A 19,562-nucleotide genomic window follows, 5' to 3' on the forward strand; every position below is an offset into this window, starting at 1 on the left:
AAAAATACGGCGAGAACTCCAAATACAGCAGCATATTTGGAGGATTGGAATAGTCCCTCGATATATATATTTATCGATTATCATTTTACCTGACATACTATAACTATAATATATTTTTTATTAAAAAGAGACTCAAAAATTGCAATCTAAAGAGGCTGTAATATTCCACAAAATTGTTCCTATCAGGGGATAATGGGACTTTGAGTTAAATAATGAATTTTGCTTCCGAGGGAAATGAAATGAATTTTTCAGTTTTTTTACCAAGCAAGAAATATTTTGTTAGTCGTATTAATTAATTGTAAGGCATTCCACATAATTAAGCCAAAAAGGTTCCCGCCAAAATCCAACCCCTTCTCCTCGTTTCCCGCTAACAGATCATGCTGAGCGAGAAATAGCGCATGAACAGAGGAAGCGGGAAGGCGGTGGAGCGGAGGCTCCTCCACCTTCTGCACGGCCGGAAAACCCGAACCCACCTCACTGAAATCCATGCTCACTTCCTCCGCCACCATCTCCACCACTCCAACCAGCTCCTCTCCCATTTCGTCTCCGTCTGCGGCTCCCTCTATAAAATGCCTTATGCCAACCTTGTCTTTCAACAATTTCAATACCCCAATATCCTCCTCTTTAACTCCATGATAAAGGGCTACTCCTTATGCGGGCCTTACGAAAAATCCCTTCATATATTTACGGCCATGAAAAGCCGCGGCATTATGCCCGATGAGTTTACGTTTGCGCCTTTACTTAAGGCGTGTACGAATCTTGGTGACCCTGAATTGGGTGAAGCGGTTCATAAAGAGGTGCTTGTTCTTGGGTTTGAGAGATTTGGGTCTATTAGGATAGGAATTGTGGAGCTATACTCGAGTTGTGAGAGGATGGATGATGCAAGGAAGGTGTTTCATGAAATGTCTCATTCAGATGTGGTTGTTTGGAACTTGATGATTCGTGGGTATTGTAAGATTGGAAATGTTAAAATGGGATTTCAGCTGTTCAGGCAAATGGATGAGAGGAGTGTTGTCTCTTGGAATACAATAATTTCGTGTTTGGCGCAGATTGGGAGGGATAAGGATGCTTTGGAGCTTTTTCATGAAATGCGGGATGGTGGGTTTGAGCCGGATGAGGCGACTGTGGTTACTATGTTGCCGGTTTGTGGCCGATTGAGGGAAGTTGAGGTTGGTAAGTGGATTCACTCTTTTGTCGAGTCAAATGGTCTCTTTCAAGATTTTGTAACAGCCGGTAACGCACTAGTTGACTTCTATTGCAAGTGCGGGGACCTAAATACTGCTTTTCTGGTATTTAGGAAGATGGCCAGAAAGAATGTGGTTTCTTGGAATGCAATGATTTCAGGTGTGGCTTTCAATGGCAAGGGGGAACTTGGGGTTGAATTGTTTGATGAGATGACAGATGAAGGTGTGAGCCCGAACGATTCAACTTTTGTGGGAGTTTTAGCATGTTGTGTCCATGCGGGATTGTTGCAAAGGGGTAGGGACTTGTTTAGCTTGATGTTTGGAAAGCATAGTATAAATCCAAAGCTTGAGCATTTTGGATGCATGGTCGATCTTCTTGGACGTAGGGGTTGCTTAAAAGAGGCTTTTGATCTAATAGAGACAATGCCAATGAAGCCAAATGCCCGATTATGGGGTGCACTGCTTAGTTCTTGCAGAACTCATGGTGATATGGAACTTCCAGAAAGAGCTGTTAAGGAGCTTATTAATCTGGAACCTTGGAATTCTGGAAACTATGTGCTGTTGTCAAATATATATGCAGAAAGGGGGGACTGGGATGAAGTTGAGAAGCTGAGAGTGTTAATGAGAGAAAACAGTGTGATTAAGGTGCCAGGACAGAGCATGTTTGGGTAATTCGCTGGTGCAATTGACGAACTCTTTTGTGAACATCTGATCTGTTAGTTATGGCAGATGGAGAGATGCATAGGCAGCACAGCCAGTTGGCGCAAGGTATGAGATGAATTGAAGATCAGGCGTGAGAGATTGGCCCTCAATGCATGTGAGTCCGACCCATTTGACTCGCAACTGCTGGGAGCAAAATGTTTGAAAAGCAAAGATTGAACAGAAGAGCAATTGCATTGGAAGCCAATATTGCTTGACTGACCGAGTAATTCCACAAAATTTTCAACAGAAGAAAATAATCAAGTAAAATAGCAGAATGGACAAAACTGGAAAATAGTTTGAATGTTGGATATGCAAAGATGGGAGCAGATATCATGTAGCAAATTTGATGAAAAAAAATGTCCTTTGTCGTCGGCCTTCTTTTCGCTAACTTTTCATTTTTTGACCAAAATTTTCAAACCATATAACTTTTCTGGTCCCCCCCCCCCTCCCTATTGGGTGGAAACAATTTCGTTTTCTTTGTTTCTATTATATTTTGTGTGGAACTTCTGAACAGAATACAAAGTGGCTCTTATGATCAAGGTCTTTATCAAATTTTTAATTTCCTTCAATGACACAAGTTTGATGTAGCTGATCTTATACCGGAAGAGCATTTATATTCCAATCAGAATATGGAACTTGTTTAATAATTATGGTTGAACAAAAAAAGTGAGTCTTCATCTTCTATACCAATCTCTATCTGGTGCATTTTATCTGACAAACAGATGTTGAATCCCATAAAACGAGGTCAAATTTAATGGTACTACGATCAGAGTGACTGCATCTGAGAACCTTGGCAAATCACTACACCAGTTGGTAATTAATTCAAGCCCCCCCACCACCACCCCTGCATATCTTATACATTGCATGGGGCATAACCATGTCCAATTGCATAACAAATGATGCCTAGAATTCTACAAAATTAATTATAGAATTAATGAATAAGTACTTTGCATAGAATTTAATGGGAGATTTACATGAGAAGTGAAGAGTTTGAGACGCATTGGTTCCGCAGAAGACATGCACATATCCTTTAAGGAAGAATCCCATGAGCCTCGTAAGCTCTATAAATAGTATTCACTAGCATTCTGTCATCGCATCAGCGTACGACCTAGATATTTTTGAGTTTGGGTGACCCTTTATTGGAAAAATCTGTTGAAGAAGGAAAAGATGGAATACAAGGGTAGTTGCTGTTCTTCGAGGAAGTACACCTCTAGCTCTCCAGCTGCAACCACTCCGAAGAAGGAACCAACAGTTGTAACGACAAAAAAGGACATTAAGACAGAGAAGGAGGCTGCTGCTGTTCCTGCTGCAAGTCAGGCTGTTCCAGTAGCTAAAGACATTAAGACTGAGGAGAAGGAGACAGCTGCTGTGAAGCAAGAGCCAGTGAAGGTGAATGTTCGTGTCCGTGGAGGTGGTGAGCCTTCACGTGATTAAGTAACTGCATATTATTATGGGGCCTGTGCCATATGGTAGTCAGATATAAAATGATGAAGTGATTAATATCCTCGTGGATCTTTAGTAGTAGTAGTTCTGCGTAATAAGAATGCTGGTGCAGGTTCCCTCTATGTAAAATCCGATTTTATCAATCTATATTATGTGAGTTCTTATTCTCTACTGCGCTCTCTGTCTCTGTGAAAAAAATCCTGGAAGTTTAAGGGTGATTTTATTCGGTAGGGCTGTGACAATGATGTTGTCTAAAATTGGAATCTGATTTGAAGCTTGATGTTGCTTGGTATATTGACTGAGAAGTTGAAACACGAGTCAGTATGCATAATCAACTCCGGGTTGGTTGCAGCTGATGCTGTTGCCTAAAGATTAATAAAAGGAAGTTTGCGATAAATATGGTGCATATTCTTGATGTGATAGCGTTTTACACGTATAGAAGTGTAACTTTTAAGAAGAGCATACATGCTACTCCACATATTGGACATTTTTAATGATGATGCAGAAGCCAAAAAAACCAAAGTGCTGTGCTGTGACGGGTAAGGCATGGTATCTGAAGGTAAAGTGACTTCTGCTTGAATAACTGATACCACCATGTACGCAAGCTGCCACATCAAAGATAACTATGAATGATAAAAAGGGAAGATGTCATAAACTTGCAACCCTCTACAGATCTTTATGTCACTGGATAAGACTCCAAAACATCTTTTAATTATAATTGACATGATTGATTGATTACATTTGCTAACTGGAGCGAAATGCTGTGGTACTTTAGTAGATTAACTCCTATCAGTATACCTACCTCTTTGATCAGTACAGCTGCATCCAGAATCAAATAGAAAGGCCCAAGGGCGCTTATGTCTTGAGTTGTGGCTTTATTGTCGAATAGATAGTTAGGAGCTAACTTGTCAATGCACTTCAGTAGCAGCTTGGTCTCCAAAAAGCAAGGTCCTTTGCAGAATTTCTCTGTACTGTTGCTTGGGATGTATATGACACCACTATGGTTTAATCTATCTGCTTGATCACAGCCAATATAAGTCTGTTTCAGTCATATTCCAGAAGGAAAACAAAAGGTAGTTAGAGGGAGCCCTTCACCCCTTTAATCAGCAGATAACAATTGATCTTTAGAGAAAGAAAAAAGACACACCAAAACATAAAAGAAAGGAGAGGGGGGGGGGGGGGGCAAAGGAAGCAGGGAGGTCTTGTAGATATGCTTTATTACATGTTACTCACTACTTTGTTGTTGAAGCACAAAAAGGTTGGGTTATTGTCTTGATTTGCATCCTGTGTATGCCCTGTTGATTGTTTGTATAAACAATAATGTTCAGGATTATTGTACATAGGCAGATGCCCACTGATGGAAAATCAGCTAACATGAGAACCGAAGAAAAGATAAACCAGTTGCAGTTGTTCAGGAAACTCTATTACCTAAGTTGCAGCAGGAAATAGCCATAAATAGTGAAAGCATGGAGCATCTCGATCTCACTGAAAAGATTGAGACTATCGTGGATGTAATTAAATAGACCATTGTTAGGATGCTAGAATAAGGAAAATGGACAAACTTTCATGCTATTTTTGGAATTTAAAGGATGGTTGGAGGAAATATAGATGATGTTACTCTATGCTTTGATTTCCTGTCAATCAATTATGCCACTTGGAAAAATTCTATGGAAGAAGAGATATATGTAGTCGATATTTTACACAACTTACCTGTAAGGAAAAGCACATATGGAGACATATGGAATATGAATAAGGGAGTTTGGTAATATTAGCCACCAACTTCCGCACTTGTCCCCAAACGTTTGAAAGGAAGGTAAACCTTCTAGACTGGATAAAATATTCCAACATTGTCTCTTGATCCTTCTATCCAAGTCTTCTTCTTGAGGAATTTTTTTTTTTTGTCGTAAGGAAGTAACATGCCACAGTGGTGATATGCATCGTGGGTAAAGATTAATACCATATGTACGTATAACTTCCAATTATCCAATGAAAACTGATGAACTCAACCTGCCTCTTCTTGGCTATGGGATATAGAGTTTCACAAGCTATATTGTTCTCTTAATGGCCCAAATCTTTCGGTCCCTGGAGATTTTTGAGATTAGGTAGTTCCCCAAAAACGACATCATAACTTCAAAGGTACTCCGTAAACAGATTGTTATGTGCTTTCGTCTTTGAGAATGCATGATTCCCGGTAGCGTCCTGCTGACTCTGCTGGTGTTTTCTTTCAGCATTTTATTGCCCTTAAGAGAAACAATTATGCTCTTCTATCTTTATTCTGCATAAGGGAAGTTTTCACTTCCTTATGCACTATGGATGTCCCAGTTTCTGAGTGATTCCGGCTTTCTAAACAGGATGGGCGTACAGATTTCTTGTTTTGGAACATGGCTCTCAAATTTCAAGAACCATGAAAGGCCGCATGTTTAACAGGCAAATTTCCGTTGTTCTTTTGAGAAAAATTGGTGAAGAAAAATAATAGATGATGCCTCTTCTATGCCAGTTCTGGTCCAGAAAGATATTAGTCCTTTCAAAACTTTAGATGAAATTTAATGGAAATAATTCTGCAAGGACTTGAAACTGTTCAGATCATCACCCCTTGTATTATTGGATCAAAGTATTGGCTCTCAGCATGAGGTAAAGTGACATATTTTTTCTGTTATACGGTAAGGTTCATGAGAACACTTACAGAGCAGTGTGATCATTTTCCCATTAAGATTCTCACATTCTGAAAAATAAATCAATACCTCCACAGAAATGATACTTTATTTGAATGCCTCTTATAGATAACAAGTTTTCTGAACTCCAGAACTCTTAATTGTAAGCAAAGCATTTTTTGTCAGGACTCAGGACTGAGGCCATGGCAGGGCCAACAGTACTCAAGGGTTGCTGAGAAGCTACGTAGAGCCCAGCACAAAGTAGAAATTCCAGCTCCTAACTCTGGCTACTTCATGCTTTCTTGGTGCCAAATCTGTCAACAACTGCTGGGATGCATGATATACCACCAGCTAAGGTAGGAATTCCAGCTGAGTTGTAGTTTGGCATATGTAGCTTGACCAAATTGCCAAAGTAAAGTTCATTGTCTTTTTTCCTATATTTTACAAAGTTAAACGAGTAAGATGGTTTGCTTAGTGTCAACGCTCGGCCGGCCGGAAATTCGATGATCAAACCTTAATATTTATTCCACCGATGAGATTATGGAAATGAATAAGAGTATCTGGATCTTTACATGAAGAAAAGCTGTTTGAAGGTTGATTTTCTCACAGAAAGCTACTCATGTAAAAATAGACGTAGTAATAGGAAGATTGCAGATAAATGCATGAAAGATGAAACCAGTGCATGCAGCTGATATAACTTTGTAGTCCACAAATCTAGAATACATTTTCCAGCTCTGTACTTCCCCTCCCTGCTGTTTTATTGAGACTTAAACATGTTGGAAAAGTAACAGGCAACACCCTCCTAATATGAAAGACATAGCATAATGTTGAAACCCGATTGGTGGAGCACTGCTATAGAAATTCAAACCGCAGGATTCATGTAGTCTATTCAAATCATCTCCAACAATAAACGTCTCTGCGAAAAAAAAAAAGAAGAGACAGAGAACAGAAATGGGATGCAAAGGTCAACAATTTCATTACCTCGCTCAAAGAGAAGATATCAAACGCAATTCAAGTACAGATGATTTTGCTTCATAATTAACGATCTACCTCTTTGATTACTGTATCTACTACATCCAGTATCAAGTGCATTTCTGATAAACTGAGTCGTGGCCCCGTTCAAAAACAGGAAGTTGGAGGCCATCCTATCAATGCATTTAAGCAGAGATTTAGTCTCAGATAAGCAAGGTCCATTGCAATATTTATTTGTTGCTTCACAAGGAACGTAAAGACCCCCGCTTTGGTCTAGTTGATAGTCTTTATAACATCCCCTGTATATCTTTTTTGTTTTCAGATCCAGAACAAGATTTAGGACACAGTTAGAACCAAATAATAACAAAGAAGAAGAAGAACTCGAAAGTGCCTGTTCTAGACATCTTCTAGTTCATGATTATGCTGAGGCACCTACAAGTTTGTTGTCGAAGCACAGCAGCGCGTTGCCAGCAACTTGCATGGGATTTATCTGTGCATATCCTGTTGATTGGTCCATCAAAATTTTCATCATGCACAAGTGTAATATAGTACAACAATTTTTTCTCAATTTTTCCGAGTTAAAACAGTTACCTACCTAAGTGGCAACAAAAGATAGCAGCAACTGCAAGGAGAGCAAGTATGAAGCATTGTTTCCTCAAGAAACTTAAGGCTACCATAGGAGTGATGAAAAAGATAAGAGGATTTGCAGAGGTAGTGAATGGTATCAGCAAAGGAAATACTGCGCAGTTTGATAATGATTATCTTCTTGAATTATATAAAGGGCGCTGATCTGATAGGTCAAGGTGAACATACCATCGCTTGTAGAAGAAGAGAAAGGATATCAATCAACTCTTTTTAAGTGAATACAGGTAAGACCAAATTAAGGATTTGAAAAGAATACACTAAGTTTGGTGTGTAAGCAGCCACCAACTCTTACTTGTTCTTAAATTTCTATGCCTTGGAGGCAGGAAAAACCACATTTTAATCACTAATTTGACAGAAGTGACGGTAAGAATAAGGTTTGATTTGAGCAGTATCAACAGAAGATTCTTATGTCATGAATTTGTTCTGACATCTTTTGTTGTGTGTGTCACAGCAGGAGGAGGAAACATACACAGATTGATTAAGAAATAAAAAGGATGGAGATGCGGGGTATCGATCCCCGTACCTCTCGCATGCTAAGCGAGCGCTCTACCATCTGAGCTACATCCCCATTTATGCCAGTGGGGCATCTATAAAATCCATATTTGCAATTAACTTTGCTTCTCAGAAGACTGAGACCATATAAAATTGGAAAAGGCCTTGTTTGGCAAGCAAATTTTTGGCCAAGTTTGTCTGTTACAAGTTTTTTAACAACTTTAATTACAGTAATTTCAAAAAACTTTTCAAAAATTTTAAACTAAACACTTCAAAATATTCAAAAATTTACACACTTCAAAAATTTTTCTATATACTTCTACAGTAAATTACAATAAAATTTTAGATAAACACCTAAAAAATTCACTTGCCAATCGGAGGCTTTGTTTTCTCTCCTACTTCCATCAAGAAGCGTTAGCTCCCTTAGCATTGACGTCGAGTTTGGGCGAGATAGGCTGTGTTGTAAAACCAGAAATCAGACCACTATTATCATAGGAAACAAGGACGTCCCAAGAAAAACTAATGCCACGTACCAATATCAAACACCATGAAATGGAAATAATTATCCTTGACCCAAAACCTCCAACAATTAAGAGTCAAGTGTCGCTTAAACAGGAAAAAGTTGATATCTTGAGCCCTCAATCATTCATCTAAGTGTCGCTTAAACAGGAAAAAGTTGATATCATGGGCTCTTCAATCATTCATCTTGAACACCTAAAAAGTGTCACTGAAGCAGGAAAAGATTGATACATTTGGTGATTGATTAATTCGTGTCTCTTCACATTAATATTAACGGGAATCCCGCCACTTCATTTCACTATGACTTGGCAAAAATGAAATCCAGTGCAGCCATGCTTCACAAGTGGTCCTGGAGGGAGGGCTGTAGAGTGCTCTTCTCAAATCACAGCAGGAGGGCACTTGACTCCTGTAAGCATGCTCCATCCAGATGACAAAAATGATACACTGTCGGTAAGCAATTCTCAGCATTTCTGATATACATCACCGAGCCGTGTTTCATCCGCGCATTGGTTGGAACATATACAGTTGACCAGATATTACCAGACAAGCTGAAAATATGTAGACACAGACAGTTGACTTTGCAGCTGAAAAAGCAGGAATCCTCCACCGTTTTTTGGCAAAGCTAACAAAATCCTCGAGAACAATAACAAATACAAGAGGCAAAAACATTGCAGCATTCTTCTCTGATAGACAAGCATCAATCATTGATAGTAATACTAAATGACGTAGTTACGTCTGTATGTCATTTCACCAAAAACTGAGAATATCCAGTAGTACTTCCAGACACACATGTTCTACTCCATTTTGGCAGGAGTTACATTTTAAAAGAAAAAACAGCTCTCTTTCTCACCCCCACTAAAGCCCACTACTTTATATATTGAGACATCCATTTGAAGCCTTCTCCATAACCCATTTTGCGCACAATGCTGCACATGAAGACCTCAAGGGGACGGACATTTGAGTCTGCCAAGTTTACCTTGCCCTTTCCAGTAGTGATGCCTGTCAGGCCCATGTGGTAACGCAGCTCGTCCTCAGAAGCTGCATAAGGAATGTCTATCTTGTTCCCCAGAATAAGGAAAGGGACATTTGCCAAGGACTCATCAGAGAGAAGAGCATCCAGCTCTTTCTTTGATTCTGCAAACCTTTCTTTGTCATAAGCATCCACGAGATAAACAACTGCATCCACCTTCACACCCAAATTTGCATGTTATACACATGGTATTGACCAATTACAATTTGAAAAGTATTCCTAAGCAAGAATATAACAAAGATAAACTGCTACAGAAATGGGATAGAAAAACCAACTTCTTCAAATCAGCCAGGTCCTGAGAAACAAAAGCAAGATATAATCCAATCCTATCCACAACTCAATAGATTTTCTTTGCCTCTTTTATCAAAAGAACATGTGCATGAACATAAGCTAGCTACAGAAACTAGTATATCACCACCAGAAAAAGGAATGCTTGACATGTCATGCAAAATATGATCTAGCAACACCATAAAAGCTTAAAAAATGAAGACATATCCTAAGCCAGAATATCAAAGGAGAAGAACATTAGAAAAGAAAACAAATCATGAAATGCTAAATTTTGCACAGCGTCCTAAAAGATTTTGTGCTACACACTTGAAAAATGTCAGCAGTCCAAGCCACAAAATCAGGTGCAAACACAATATGGCATCTAAGAACCTGCTTTAACCTTCAAGCTAGTAGAACCTGACAACTTCAAAACTTTCTGTAAGTGCACTCAACAGCTTAAAACATACACTCCAGATCATAAAAGTTAAAAGTCAAATATGCTGAAAAAGTTCATGTATTGCATGCCATCAAGAAGACCATTTCTTCCATCTGAATTAGCAAGATTGTTTATTTTCTAACTTCATTAAAAATAAACCTATATCCTCATCAGACACGAGAAGTTTCATAAAACATCATAGATCCCTCAAAAAAGCTATGTGATACTCTTTGTTGCATTCATTTTCCACATATAGAGCCAAATAAAGGAACAAAGAGTACTTTAGGAACTGATAATTAATAATCTAAGGTATAATTTCTAAAGGTAACAAAATAAACCCATAAAAAAGATAGAAACAACATTTTCACAGCGAAGTTAATATTTGTCGGGCAAGGTACTATTGAAACACCTTCTGGAATATAAAAGGTATTATCAGCGAACTTCCACATCGATATTGGCCTCCCATGAATCAAATAAACATAGAAAACGTTCATTTGGGATTAATGAAGGCACTTAAACATCTTGGCAAATGAGAGAAAGCTCATTTATCCTCTATATAGATGGTTCCCATTCATTCTGTTAGATGCCAAACTAATAATTCTTCTCTTAGGTCCCCTACACCTCGTATATTAGACTAAAGCACAGCCATGGGGGGAAAAAGGAACTTTCATGTAAACCTGGAAAAAAATAGTACAACCTTGAAATATTCAGAATAAACTGATAAAAATTGTTGAAGTAGGTATATAGACATTGCTAAGCATATAACAAGGTTCACTACTATCTGAAGCATATTAAGGCAAGTTTTTTATTGAGACTTCAACCAGCAAAAGACACATTATAAAACCTGGTTCTTCGAAAATTAAAAGGATGGACAAGGAAAAAAACAAGGGGGGAAAAGAAGCCAAAGAAACATGACAAAAGAAATTCGCTCCACAAATAGAGCATCCCATGCTGAAGAAAATAGTACTTTGCCCCAAGAAAAAATACTTATCAGTGAATGCTAGAGTGGAACTTAAGGGAAACACACAGAAGGGGATAAAAATTGGGCTAATATGCATCTAACGGAAGGCGAATTTAGAGGGTGTGAAAAATTTAGCAGTGTTTTTCACACCATTTTCTGGTCCATGTATAATCTATTATGCTAATATGCAAGGGAAGCTCGGGAATGGAAATGCTTATTATACTTTTATATCATTTTTTAGATACATGGACTGACTTTGTACATGAAAATTAAAATTAATGTTATATTTGAAACCACAACGAAGCCAACTGAAATGGTCAGAAACCTCAAGGAAGGTTTGTGAAATAATCCCCAAATTTGATCAAGAAAATAGAAAACCTAACAAAGATAAAAAACAATAACCCAATACATGGGATTTGCGCTTCAATCTTGCACCTAATATCGCAGCCAATACCAGTAAACAAAGGAGGAAAAAAGAAATTATACCTTGGCATAATAATCTTTCCAGACTCTGCGAGCGATCTGATGGCCTCCCAAGTCAAAAGCCTTAAACTTAATTTGGCCAATACTCAGCTCCTCAGACGTCGGGTACTGCGTTGGCTGATGTTGAACCAATCTCTGCCCACAAAATGCAAATAATTCATTCAATATCCAAAACCCCTTTACATCAAATTAGTACTTTCAACAATTCCCTTCTCCACGTGCAACGAAATCCAAGAACCAAAAAAGATAAGCATTAATCGAGTGAAACACCTTAGGAAACCTATTACCACCACTCCCAACTATATTTCTCTAAATTACAACAACAATTTTACCAAACCCACAAAATCAGCTCAACAAATCAATGAATCAAAGGAACCCCGTAAACAAAAGATAAATTCCTTTATTCATCTCAACAAATATAAGTTAACAAACCACAAATATTGTACGCATAAGGAAAAAGAATGGAAAAGTTATACCTCATCTTTCAACATATGAAGCAAGGTGGTTTTGCCGGCATTATCGAGGCCCAGAAACAAGATCTTAGCTTCCTTTTGCCACAGTCCTAGCGAGGCCAATATTCCGTAGAACCAATCCAACAAAAACATCTTCGAATCCTTGTAATTATAATTCACCTCAAAATTCCTCAATTAATCACCCCCAATTTCCCTAATCCACCTCCGATCCCTACAAAAATAAACCTCACCAGTCGGATCGATGGACGACAAGACAAGAGAGAATCAAAGAAAGGCGAATTTAGAGGGTGGGAAAAAATTGGGCTAAATTTACTGTGCGCTGATTTAGAGAGAGAAAGAAAGAGAAAAAGGTGGGTTGGTGTGGACGGGTAAGTGGTTATTTATAGAGGGAACCCTAGAGTTATTACCGTGCACTAGCGGACAGAAGATGCTGAACTCTGGTATCAAACCGTTGCCTGTTGGGTATCGGAATCAACATGCTATTGTACATGATTCCTTTTTTAAATTTTTATATATAGTGCATGCACCATGAGGCAATAATATCTAAAACAAAAAAAAAATATATATTAATATATATAAGAAATAAAATCTTAAAGTTATTTGATGAATCTCTCATTTTGTGCTTTAATAATTTTTTAATTATAAAATTTTAAATCAATTTTTGTTGTCGATGAGGCCTAAGTCTAGTCACAAATTAGCTAAAGCTGAGACTGAATTAATACTAATTTTAAAAATTTTATAACAAAAATAATTTTGCTAGAGGCAACTTATCAAATACTATCTTGAAGAATTGCAAAAAAGACTTTGGGTACTTGATTTCTTCTTTTTTTTTTGTTGCTTTTTAAGTCAAAGGTGAATCTAGGATTGCTTATCTCATATATTTGTGAGAAATCAAAAAGGAACAAGAGAAAGATAGCATCATGGTGGTTGTTGGTGCCTTTTTCTTTTTATTGTTCTTATTCAATTTCCTACCCTTGGTACTAGTTTATTGTACTTCTTTTGGCTATAAATTTGTTTGGATAGTTTATTATTTGTACAAATATATTTGTTTGCACTATAAATACATTTTTTTTATCTTACTTGTATTGCATTAAAAAAGTGTTACTATGGAATTGTTTGATTAATCGTTTATTAGCAAAAATTATTTGCTTGCATAATCAATACATTTTTCAACTATTTTTTATCTCACATATATTATATTAAAATTGTATTATAGTATTTTTCTGAAAAAATTATCTCAAATATGTATTTGCTTCTAGGTACAAATTTGTTTAGGTAGTTTATTATTTGTGCAAATCTATTTATTTGTATTATAAACACATTCTTCAACTATAATTTTATTTCACATATATAACATTAAATAAGTGGTATAACTAGTAGGGGTGGGCTGTGCGAATGCCCAATGAGGTTAACTGATTGGTTAAGAACTGTGGAAAATTTATAAAAGTTGCGATAGTTATTTTTAGGTTACATTTGTGATAGAGTTGTATGTAAGTTATGTATTTGAAGTTGTAGTGATAGTAGAATTTTTTTTTTGAATATAGTATGAGTTTGTTAAGTTGTAGAATATATTTTGGTATAAACTGTGGATATCGACATTTGCTGAATGCGGACAGAAGCATGCATTATAAAACTGAAGCATATTTTACAGGCATATAAGTGAAAAGGAGACATTCTGACAGTTTAATTTTTATGTTCAATGTTTAGGCTATGGAAGCTGAGAATAGATTTGCGTCTTGAAGATTTTTCGGGAAGTATGAAGTTACAATTTTGAACGCAGTGGGTTGAGGCAGCCTGAATGTGGGAGGAGAAGGTTGAATGCAGCAAATAAGCGTTCTTCCGTGCAATTTTTGTGCAACGAGGGCGACAATATTAACATTCTGTAAGACAGTAAAAAAATAATGAATATGGTTAATGTATAGGATGGGAAAGGAGGGGTAAAAATTTTGTGTGTAAATAAAGGGAATAAATAATTACTTGTTGGTTTGCATGATAGAGTTCGGATGTTGAATATCCAACCAATTTTTCAGCTTCGATGTCTATTGCGGTTGCATGTAGGGAACCGGTTCTATCAGAAAGCGAAATTGAAATATATGCTCTGGGAAAGGAGAAGTGATAATAATTAGTGAAAGATGAAATTGCTTGGAGAATGAGTTGTTTGATTTGTGACTAATGTATGAGATTGTTAAGAACCTGGGTAAGAGCTGAACAGTGTGTTCACAATGTTGACAGAATGTTCGGGTCATATGTGCAGAGTAATGTGGTTCTTCACAATTAGGGCATGCCATACGGTACATTATACTATTTGTGTAGTTTATTTCAGCGGAACCTCTAATCCATGCTGTGCCAACTTCCTATGAAGGAAAGATAGGAATTGTGAATAAATATAAATATTGTTGAGCTGGATCTAAAGGCAGTAGGATTGAATGAAAGTGTCTATGGAGGCTTACAATTTGTTTTTCAGCAGAAATATCGATGATTTGATTATCATTGGGAGGTGGAAGAAGGATATTGGGATCGATATAATTTGTGGTGGCTGGTAGTTGTGTTGATTGGTTAGAATTAGTATAAAACCTGAGGCATATGTGGAAACATTAGTAGTAATATCAGTAATGAAAATGCATTTGTGAATGTTGGAATTGGTACCAGCTTTGTAGGTCAATTGCTTCCTGAACGTCTGGATTTATGAGGATGACGGATGATGCTTGAGTTGAGAAGCTAAGATCTTGTGCGATGGAAAGAAATTTTTGTGTAAAATGTAAAGTTGTAAAAATATTTCTGAGAAAAAAAAATATGTTTGCTTACATTTTTTTGTTGTGACTTTGATCCTAATGGCAATGATTATTGGGTAGGCTTCATGGTGGGAAGCAATAATAGGTCCATGGGATTCTTCAATTTGATCAGATAGAGTAAGAAGTAATGGCCGGAGACTGTAGAGGGATCAGAAAGAGAATGGTAATTGTTATTTTATTGTATCATTTAAAGGGTCAGGTAAGTGTTATAGTGAAAAATGGATTGTTACCTGCGATCAGCAATTAGGTAATCTCTACTGATGGATCTTTTTCCTCGAACATCTGTTTCTTTTACAGGCAGGACATGGAGGATTTTTCCCATGATATCTAGTGTAGTTATATAAAAAAAATATATTAAAAAAAGTTGATAGAGTAAGTATTATTTTGTACGGAAAAAATCAAATGAATAAAAAGCAGGTGATGCGTATACTTATCAAATGATTTGTGTTAGCAAGCGTGTCCAACATGGTGAAGGGTTGCAGTTGGGAAGAAACTGGAAGACAAGGTCGTTGTAGTTCTTGTATCTGTTGAATGTGGGTGTTTTGTGCAACAATCCAATAGTATGGATATTGACCAGCAGAGAGATCATCCAGTGATGGACGCACAATAGCATTAGATATGTAGTATTTTTTAAAAGGAAAAAGCAGCCTGGCAAATTGTTGAAGATAGGGTGCAGGTACATGCATATGGACTCTTAGTCCCTGTATTTTAGCATTGTCAGTTGGCGTTGAAAGGTAAATGAACAACAAAAGAATAATTTGGTAAAGTAAAACCGCCAAACCTGTGGTTCAGGTAGTGCATATTGTTGATAATGGGTTTGAGGTCCGCCAAAGCGCTTGATATGTGTTATTTCAATTACTTGGACAATTGCTGTCCAATTCAGTAGATCTGGATGAATATTTGAAAGTGGAATGATAATATTTTCCATCGCGGTAAGAACTGCAGTAAGAGGATGTAAATTTATGAAGGGAAAATGGAAACTATGAATGAGGAGCATTAATTAAAACTGCAGTGGATGTGAAATTGAAACTATAAATAAGGAGCGGAAATTTATAAATGGTTAGTGCATATGAAAGCATAGAAAGGTGATAAAAAAACCTAGTACCAGGTTCTATTTACAGAAGAATAACCCGAAGCAAAAAATTTTAGATATATGGTATGAAAAAATGCAGAAGGATTAGAAAATGGAAAAGAAAAAAGAAGAGGAGAACGACAATTACCTTAGGAACAATGGCAGTCTGGTGGTGGGAAGGAAGTTTAGTTTGGGAAATGATGAGTGTGAAATGAGGCTGCTTAAAAGGTGGACAGAGTAAGAATTTTTAAATTAGATATTATAGCGATTGATAGAGATGGAGAGTGGTGTCGGTGATAGCCAAGATATTGTGGGTGGTGCCAGGCTTTATAGTAAGACAGTCATGAATTGGTCAGGGATAAATAGTAGAGTGGCGGTGTTGTGTTTTGTGTTGGATTTGATCATCTGTTTTTTTTGGGTAAATATGTATATAATGAGAAAAGAGGATTTAACGAGACGCTTTCTTCAACAAGGTCTGACACATGCCACAAAAATGTGAAGCACAAAAATGTGAAGGTCCGTAAATGGAGTTTTCTGACTATTCATTATATATTCATCAGCTATCTTGGGCATTCTTACACCATAGGAGGTATTTTCCTACAAGAATATTCGCGATTCTAATTTTTGTTTAGGAAAAGAAAAAGGCAAAATAGAACCACAAAAAGATATCGTGGTGGAAATAGTCTGTTGTGTGTTTAGGAAATTAAACATAGGAAATTAAAAGTTTGTCCGGACTGTAGCCAAAAATATTGTTTGTTGGTAGTGCCTTACATAGTGGATAGAAATGTAGAATATATATAGGTGGATACAAAAGAAAGATAAAACAGTTTCTGGAAGCGTGTGCATCAAAGTGGAAGATAAAACAGTTTGTGGATCAGATTGGGTGTGCTGTCTCAAATTGATATGATTGAAGTACCCTCCTCGTGTCTTCTGCAGCATATTTTTCGATGCTGTCTTGAGCACACACGATGACCTGATAGGTGAGCATTGCTGTTGGCAGGAAGAACAGGAGTTCATTTGGCTTTGCATGAATTTGGTCCAGAAATTGAATCCAATGCTGAGTAACATTGAGGTCTGTGCATTGCAGGTGAGCATGAATTTGTTGCCGATGGAGATGAATGAGGAAAGGACGGTTATTTTGCCAATTTGGAGCGATGATATTAAATGGTAGTTTCTGTGAAAATATATTATAAGTTAGGGTGTTTGAGTAATAATTTATCATAGTAATTATATAAAGATAAAAAGTACCAGGCGAAAAACGTCATCATCAGTGAGACGATGGAAAAATGCCGAAAAAGTTAAATCTTGTGTGAAGTCATCCGATAAGCCGGTGATAACTTGCTGGTAAACACAGTTAGTCCTATCAAAATGAATTTGCGAGAATGGATCTGGGTGGAGTTTTTGGGTTAATTGTGTAGTCCAAGGAAATGTTTGCTGCTGGCAGTTTTTTTTAAAGATGGCTACGTTGAACTCCATGTTTGCTAAATATTTAAATAGAATGATGTCACCTGTGGTAAGTTTATGGTCTGCTGCAAAGTGATTCCAGCCTTCAGCAAATTGAAAATTTGTCAAGGCAATAAGCCAATGTGCATTTTTTGCTTTGATGGTTAGGAATGGCTGTCTGCAGTGTTGTATCATTGGAATAAGGTCATGCGGCAATCGCTGTTCAGTTAAGAATATGTTAGGTTATGGTTGTTAGAATTTTGTGCAAGGAAAAAAGGAATTAGTATTATATTATCAGAGAAGTACCAGTGTTTTATTTTTTGTAAAACGAATTGTGAAACAGCATGGTAGGGGGCCATATATATCAGGTATGAAGTGAGGAAGAGGAGCATCTGGAAAAACAGGAATTGATTTAGCAAATACTCAAAAATATAGGATTTTTATAAGATAGCAAGTAAACGATAACAATTTACAATTACCTGGTGGGTGTGGAGAAACAAACATGAGGACACGTTCCAACCACTTAGCAATGGAAATAGCATTTTTAAGCTCAAGAAGGCCAACGTCTTCAACGAGGGCAGAATGTTGTTCAATGAATGTTTCGTTGTATTTATAGGTATAGTGTTTGGGATCTTTGTGCAAAGCTGTAGCAGCAAGCGTTTTATGGCCAGTGGGCGTAACTAAATAGTATTTGTATAATTTCTGTCTTTGCGGTGTAATGTGGACGGTTAGTGTCCAAGAAACAAAGATATCATTGTCCATCTAACTGTAGAGAGTTTATGAAACTGTTGGTTATTAAATTGTATATGGATTCAATCAATGAAAAATGAAATGTTTAACTAAAGGGAATGTAAAATGAAGCAAAATAATCTACCAAACAGTGAATCATATTAGTTATGAGTTAGGTCTGTTTTATATTTGCTGAACATTGAATATGTGGAAGAAGCAAAAAGCTATAGACAATTGGGAGTTATAGACATAAAAACAATGAAAGGATTGAATATGTTGAAAGTAAATTATTCAGTTATCAGCTGCAAAATATACTGGAAATTGATGGAAGCGTACCTGATGTGCAAGCGAAGTAGGAAATTTAGCTGTGTTTTAACTGTTGAGGATTTTTTACTGGTGATAGATTTTAGAGGAAAATGAGAGTGAATGTTCAGGTGGAAGAAGGCTGTATATGTTTGAAGAAGTGGGGGTCGGTGGAGGGCTTTAATGGGTATTTAATTTAAACAGGTAAGCAGACAAAGTGCGTCGGTTGAGTATTTGGTGGAGCATTAAATGAATTGATTGGTAGTATTTATTTTGAACCATTAAATAGGAGAATTTAATTTTTTTTAAGTAAGGGAATTGATTCTGTGGTATATTGGATTGCTATATGTTTGTCTGCGTATGCGTGGCTGTTGAAAAGTAAGAAAGAAAATAGTGCAGTGGGTTGAAGAAGAATTGGAAGCGATGGAGGCAGGTAGCAGGAATAAAAGGTAAATGTGTTTGGTGGAATTGGCATGATGGGTGTTTTGGGGACACCTTGAATATATTTTGGAATTGAGAATGAAGAGCAATGAGAACCGAATAAGATGAAAGAAACAGAAGCACGTCTTGGAAAGTTAAGCTCTGTCTGGGAAAAACAGTGACATTGTTCAGGATAAAAGATCACACATAAAAAGTGAGTGAACAACTTCATAGATAATCATACAAATCTAACGGTCAATAGATGATAAAAGTACAAAGCACTACAATCTAATGGTTAAATTTTTGACAAAAAGCAACCTAGTTGCAGTAAGTGAACAACCACTGACAGTGAATTCACAGATGAGGTAAAATAATGATATACATTCAACCACTCTATGGTACCTTGCATTTGACCAAAAGTGTTAAACGTTAGCAGCTCACTGAACAGGTCCAATGAAACAAGTAACGGCAGGCAAAAAGAAACAAGTTTAATAAAAAAAAGAGGGTCTGTTTATTGGAGTATTGTTAAGTTAGTCCAAATGTTA

At 37.0% G+C, this 19,562-nt stretch overlaps 2 protein-coding genes and 2 non-coding genes across 4 annotated transcripts; 1 reads left to right on the forward strand and 3 right to left on the reverse strand.

Moving 5' to 3' along the window:
• Nucleotides 1-398: 398 nt before the first annotated feature.
• Nucleotides 399-2,321, forward strand: LOC113755701 (pentatricopeptide repeat-containing protein At1g09190-like). Its single transcript, XM_027299633.1, has one exon. It carries the CDS (start codon nucleotides 399-401, stop codon nucleotides 1,854-1,856), a length of 1,458 nt encoding a protein of 485 aa, XP_027155434.1. The 3' UTR covers nucleotides 1,857-2,321.
• A 5,771-nt stretch (nucleotides 2,322-8,092) lies between these two features.
• On the reverse strand, nucleotides 8,093-8,165 carry TRNAA-AGC. Its single transcript has one exon. It is a non-coding gene; the product is annotated as a tRNA-Ala (tRNA).
• A 1,052-nt stretch (nucleotides 8,166-9,217) lies between these two features.
• LOC113755700 (GTP-binding protein SAR1A-like) lies at nucleotides 9,218-12,613 on the reverse strand. The gene is made up of 3 exons (XM_027299632.1): nucleotides 12,262-12,613; nucleotides 11,789-11,920; nucleotides 9,218-9,794 (listed from the first exon to the last, which is right to left on the reverse strand). Exons 1-3 carry the CDS (start codon nucleotides 12,388-12,390, stop codon nucleotides 9,474-9,476), a joined length of 582 nt encoding a protein of 193 aa, XP_027155433.1. The 5' UTR covers nucleotides 12,391-12,613; the 3' UTR covers nucleotides 9,218-9,473.
• On the reverse strand, nucleotides 10,722-10,842 carry LOC113755703. Its single transcript, XR_003465719.1, has one exon. It is a non-coding gene; the product is annotated as a small nucleolar RNA snoR83 (small nucleolar RNA).
• Nucleotides 12,614-19,562: the final 6,949 nt, after the last annotated feature.

This window comes from Coffea eugenioides, unplaced genomic scaffold (genome assembly GCF_003713205.1).
Source record: "Coffea eugenioides isolate CCC68of unplaced genomic scaffold, Ceug_1.0 ScVebR1_1655;HRSCAF=2541, whole genome shotgun sequence".
In the NCBI taxonomy this organism is placed as follows: domain Eukaryota; kingdom Viridiplantae; phylum Streptophyta; class Magnoliopsida; order Gentianales; family Rubiaceae; genus Coffea; species Coffea eugenioides.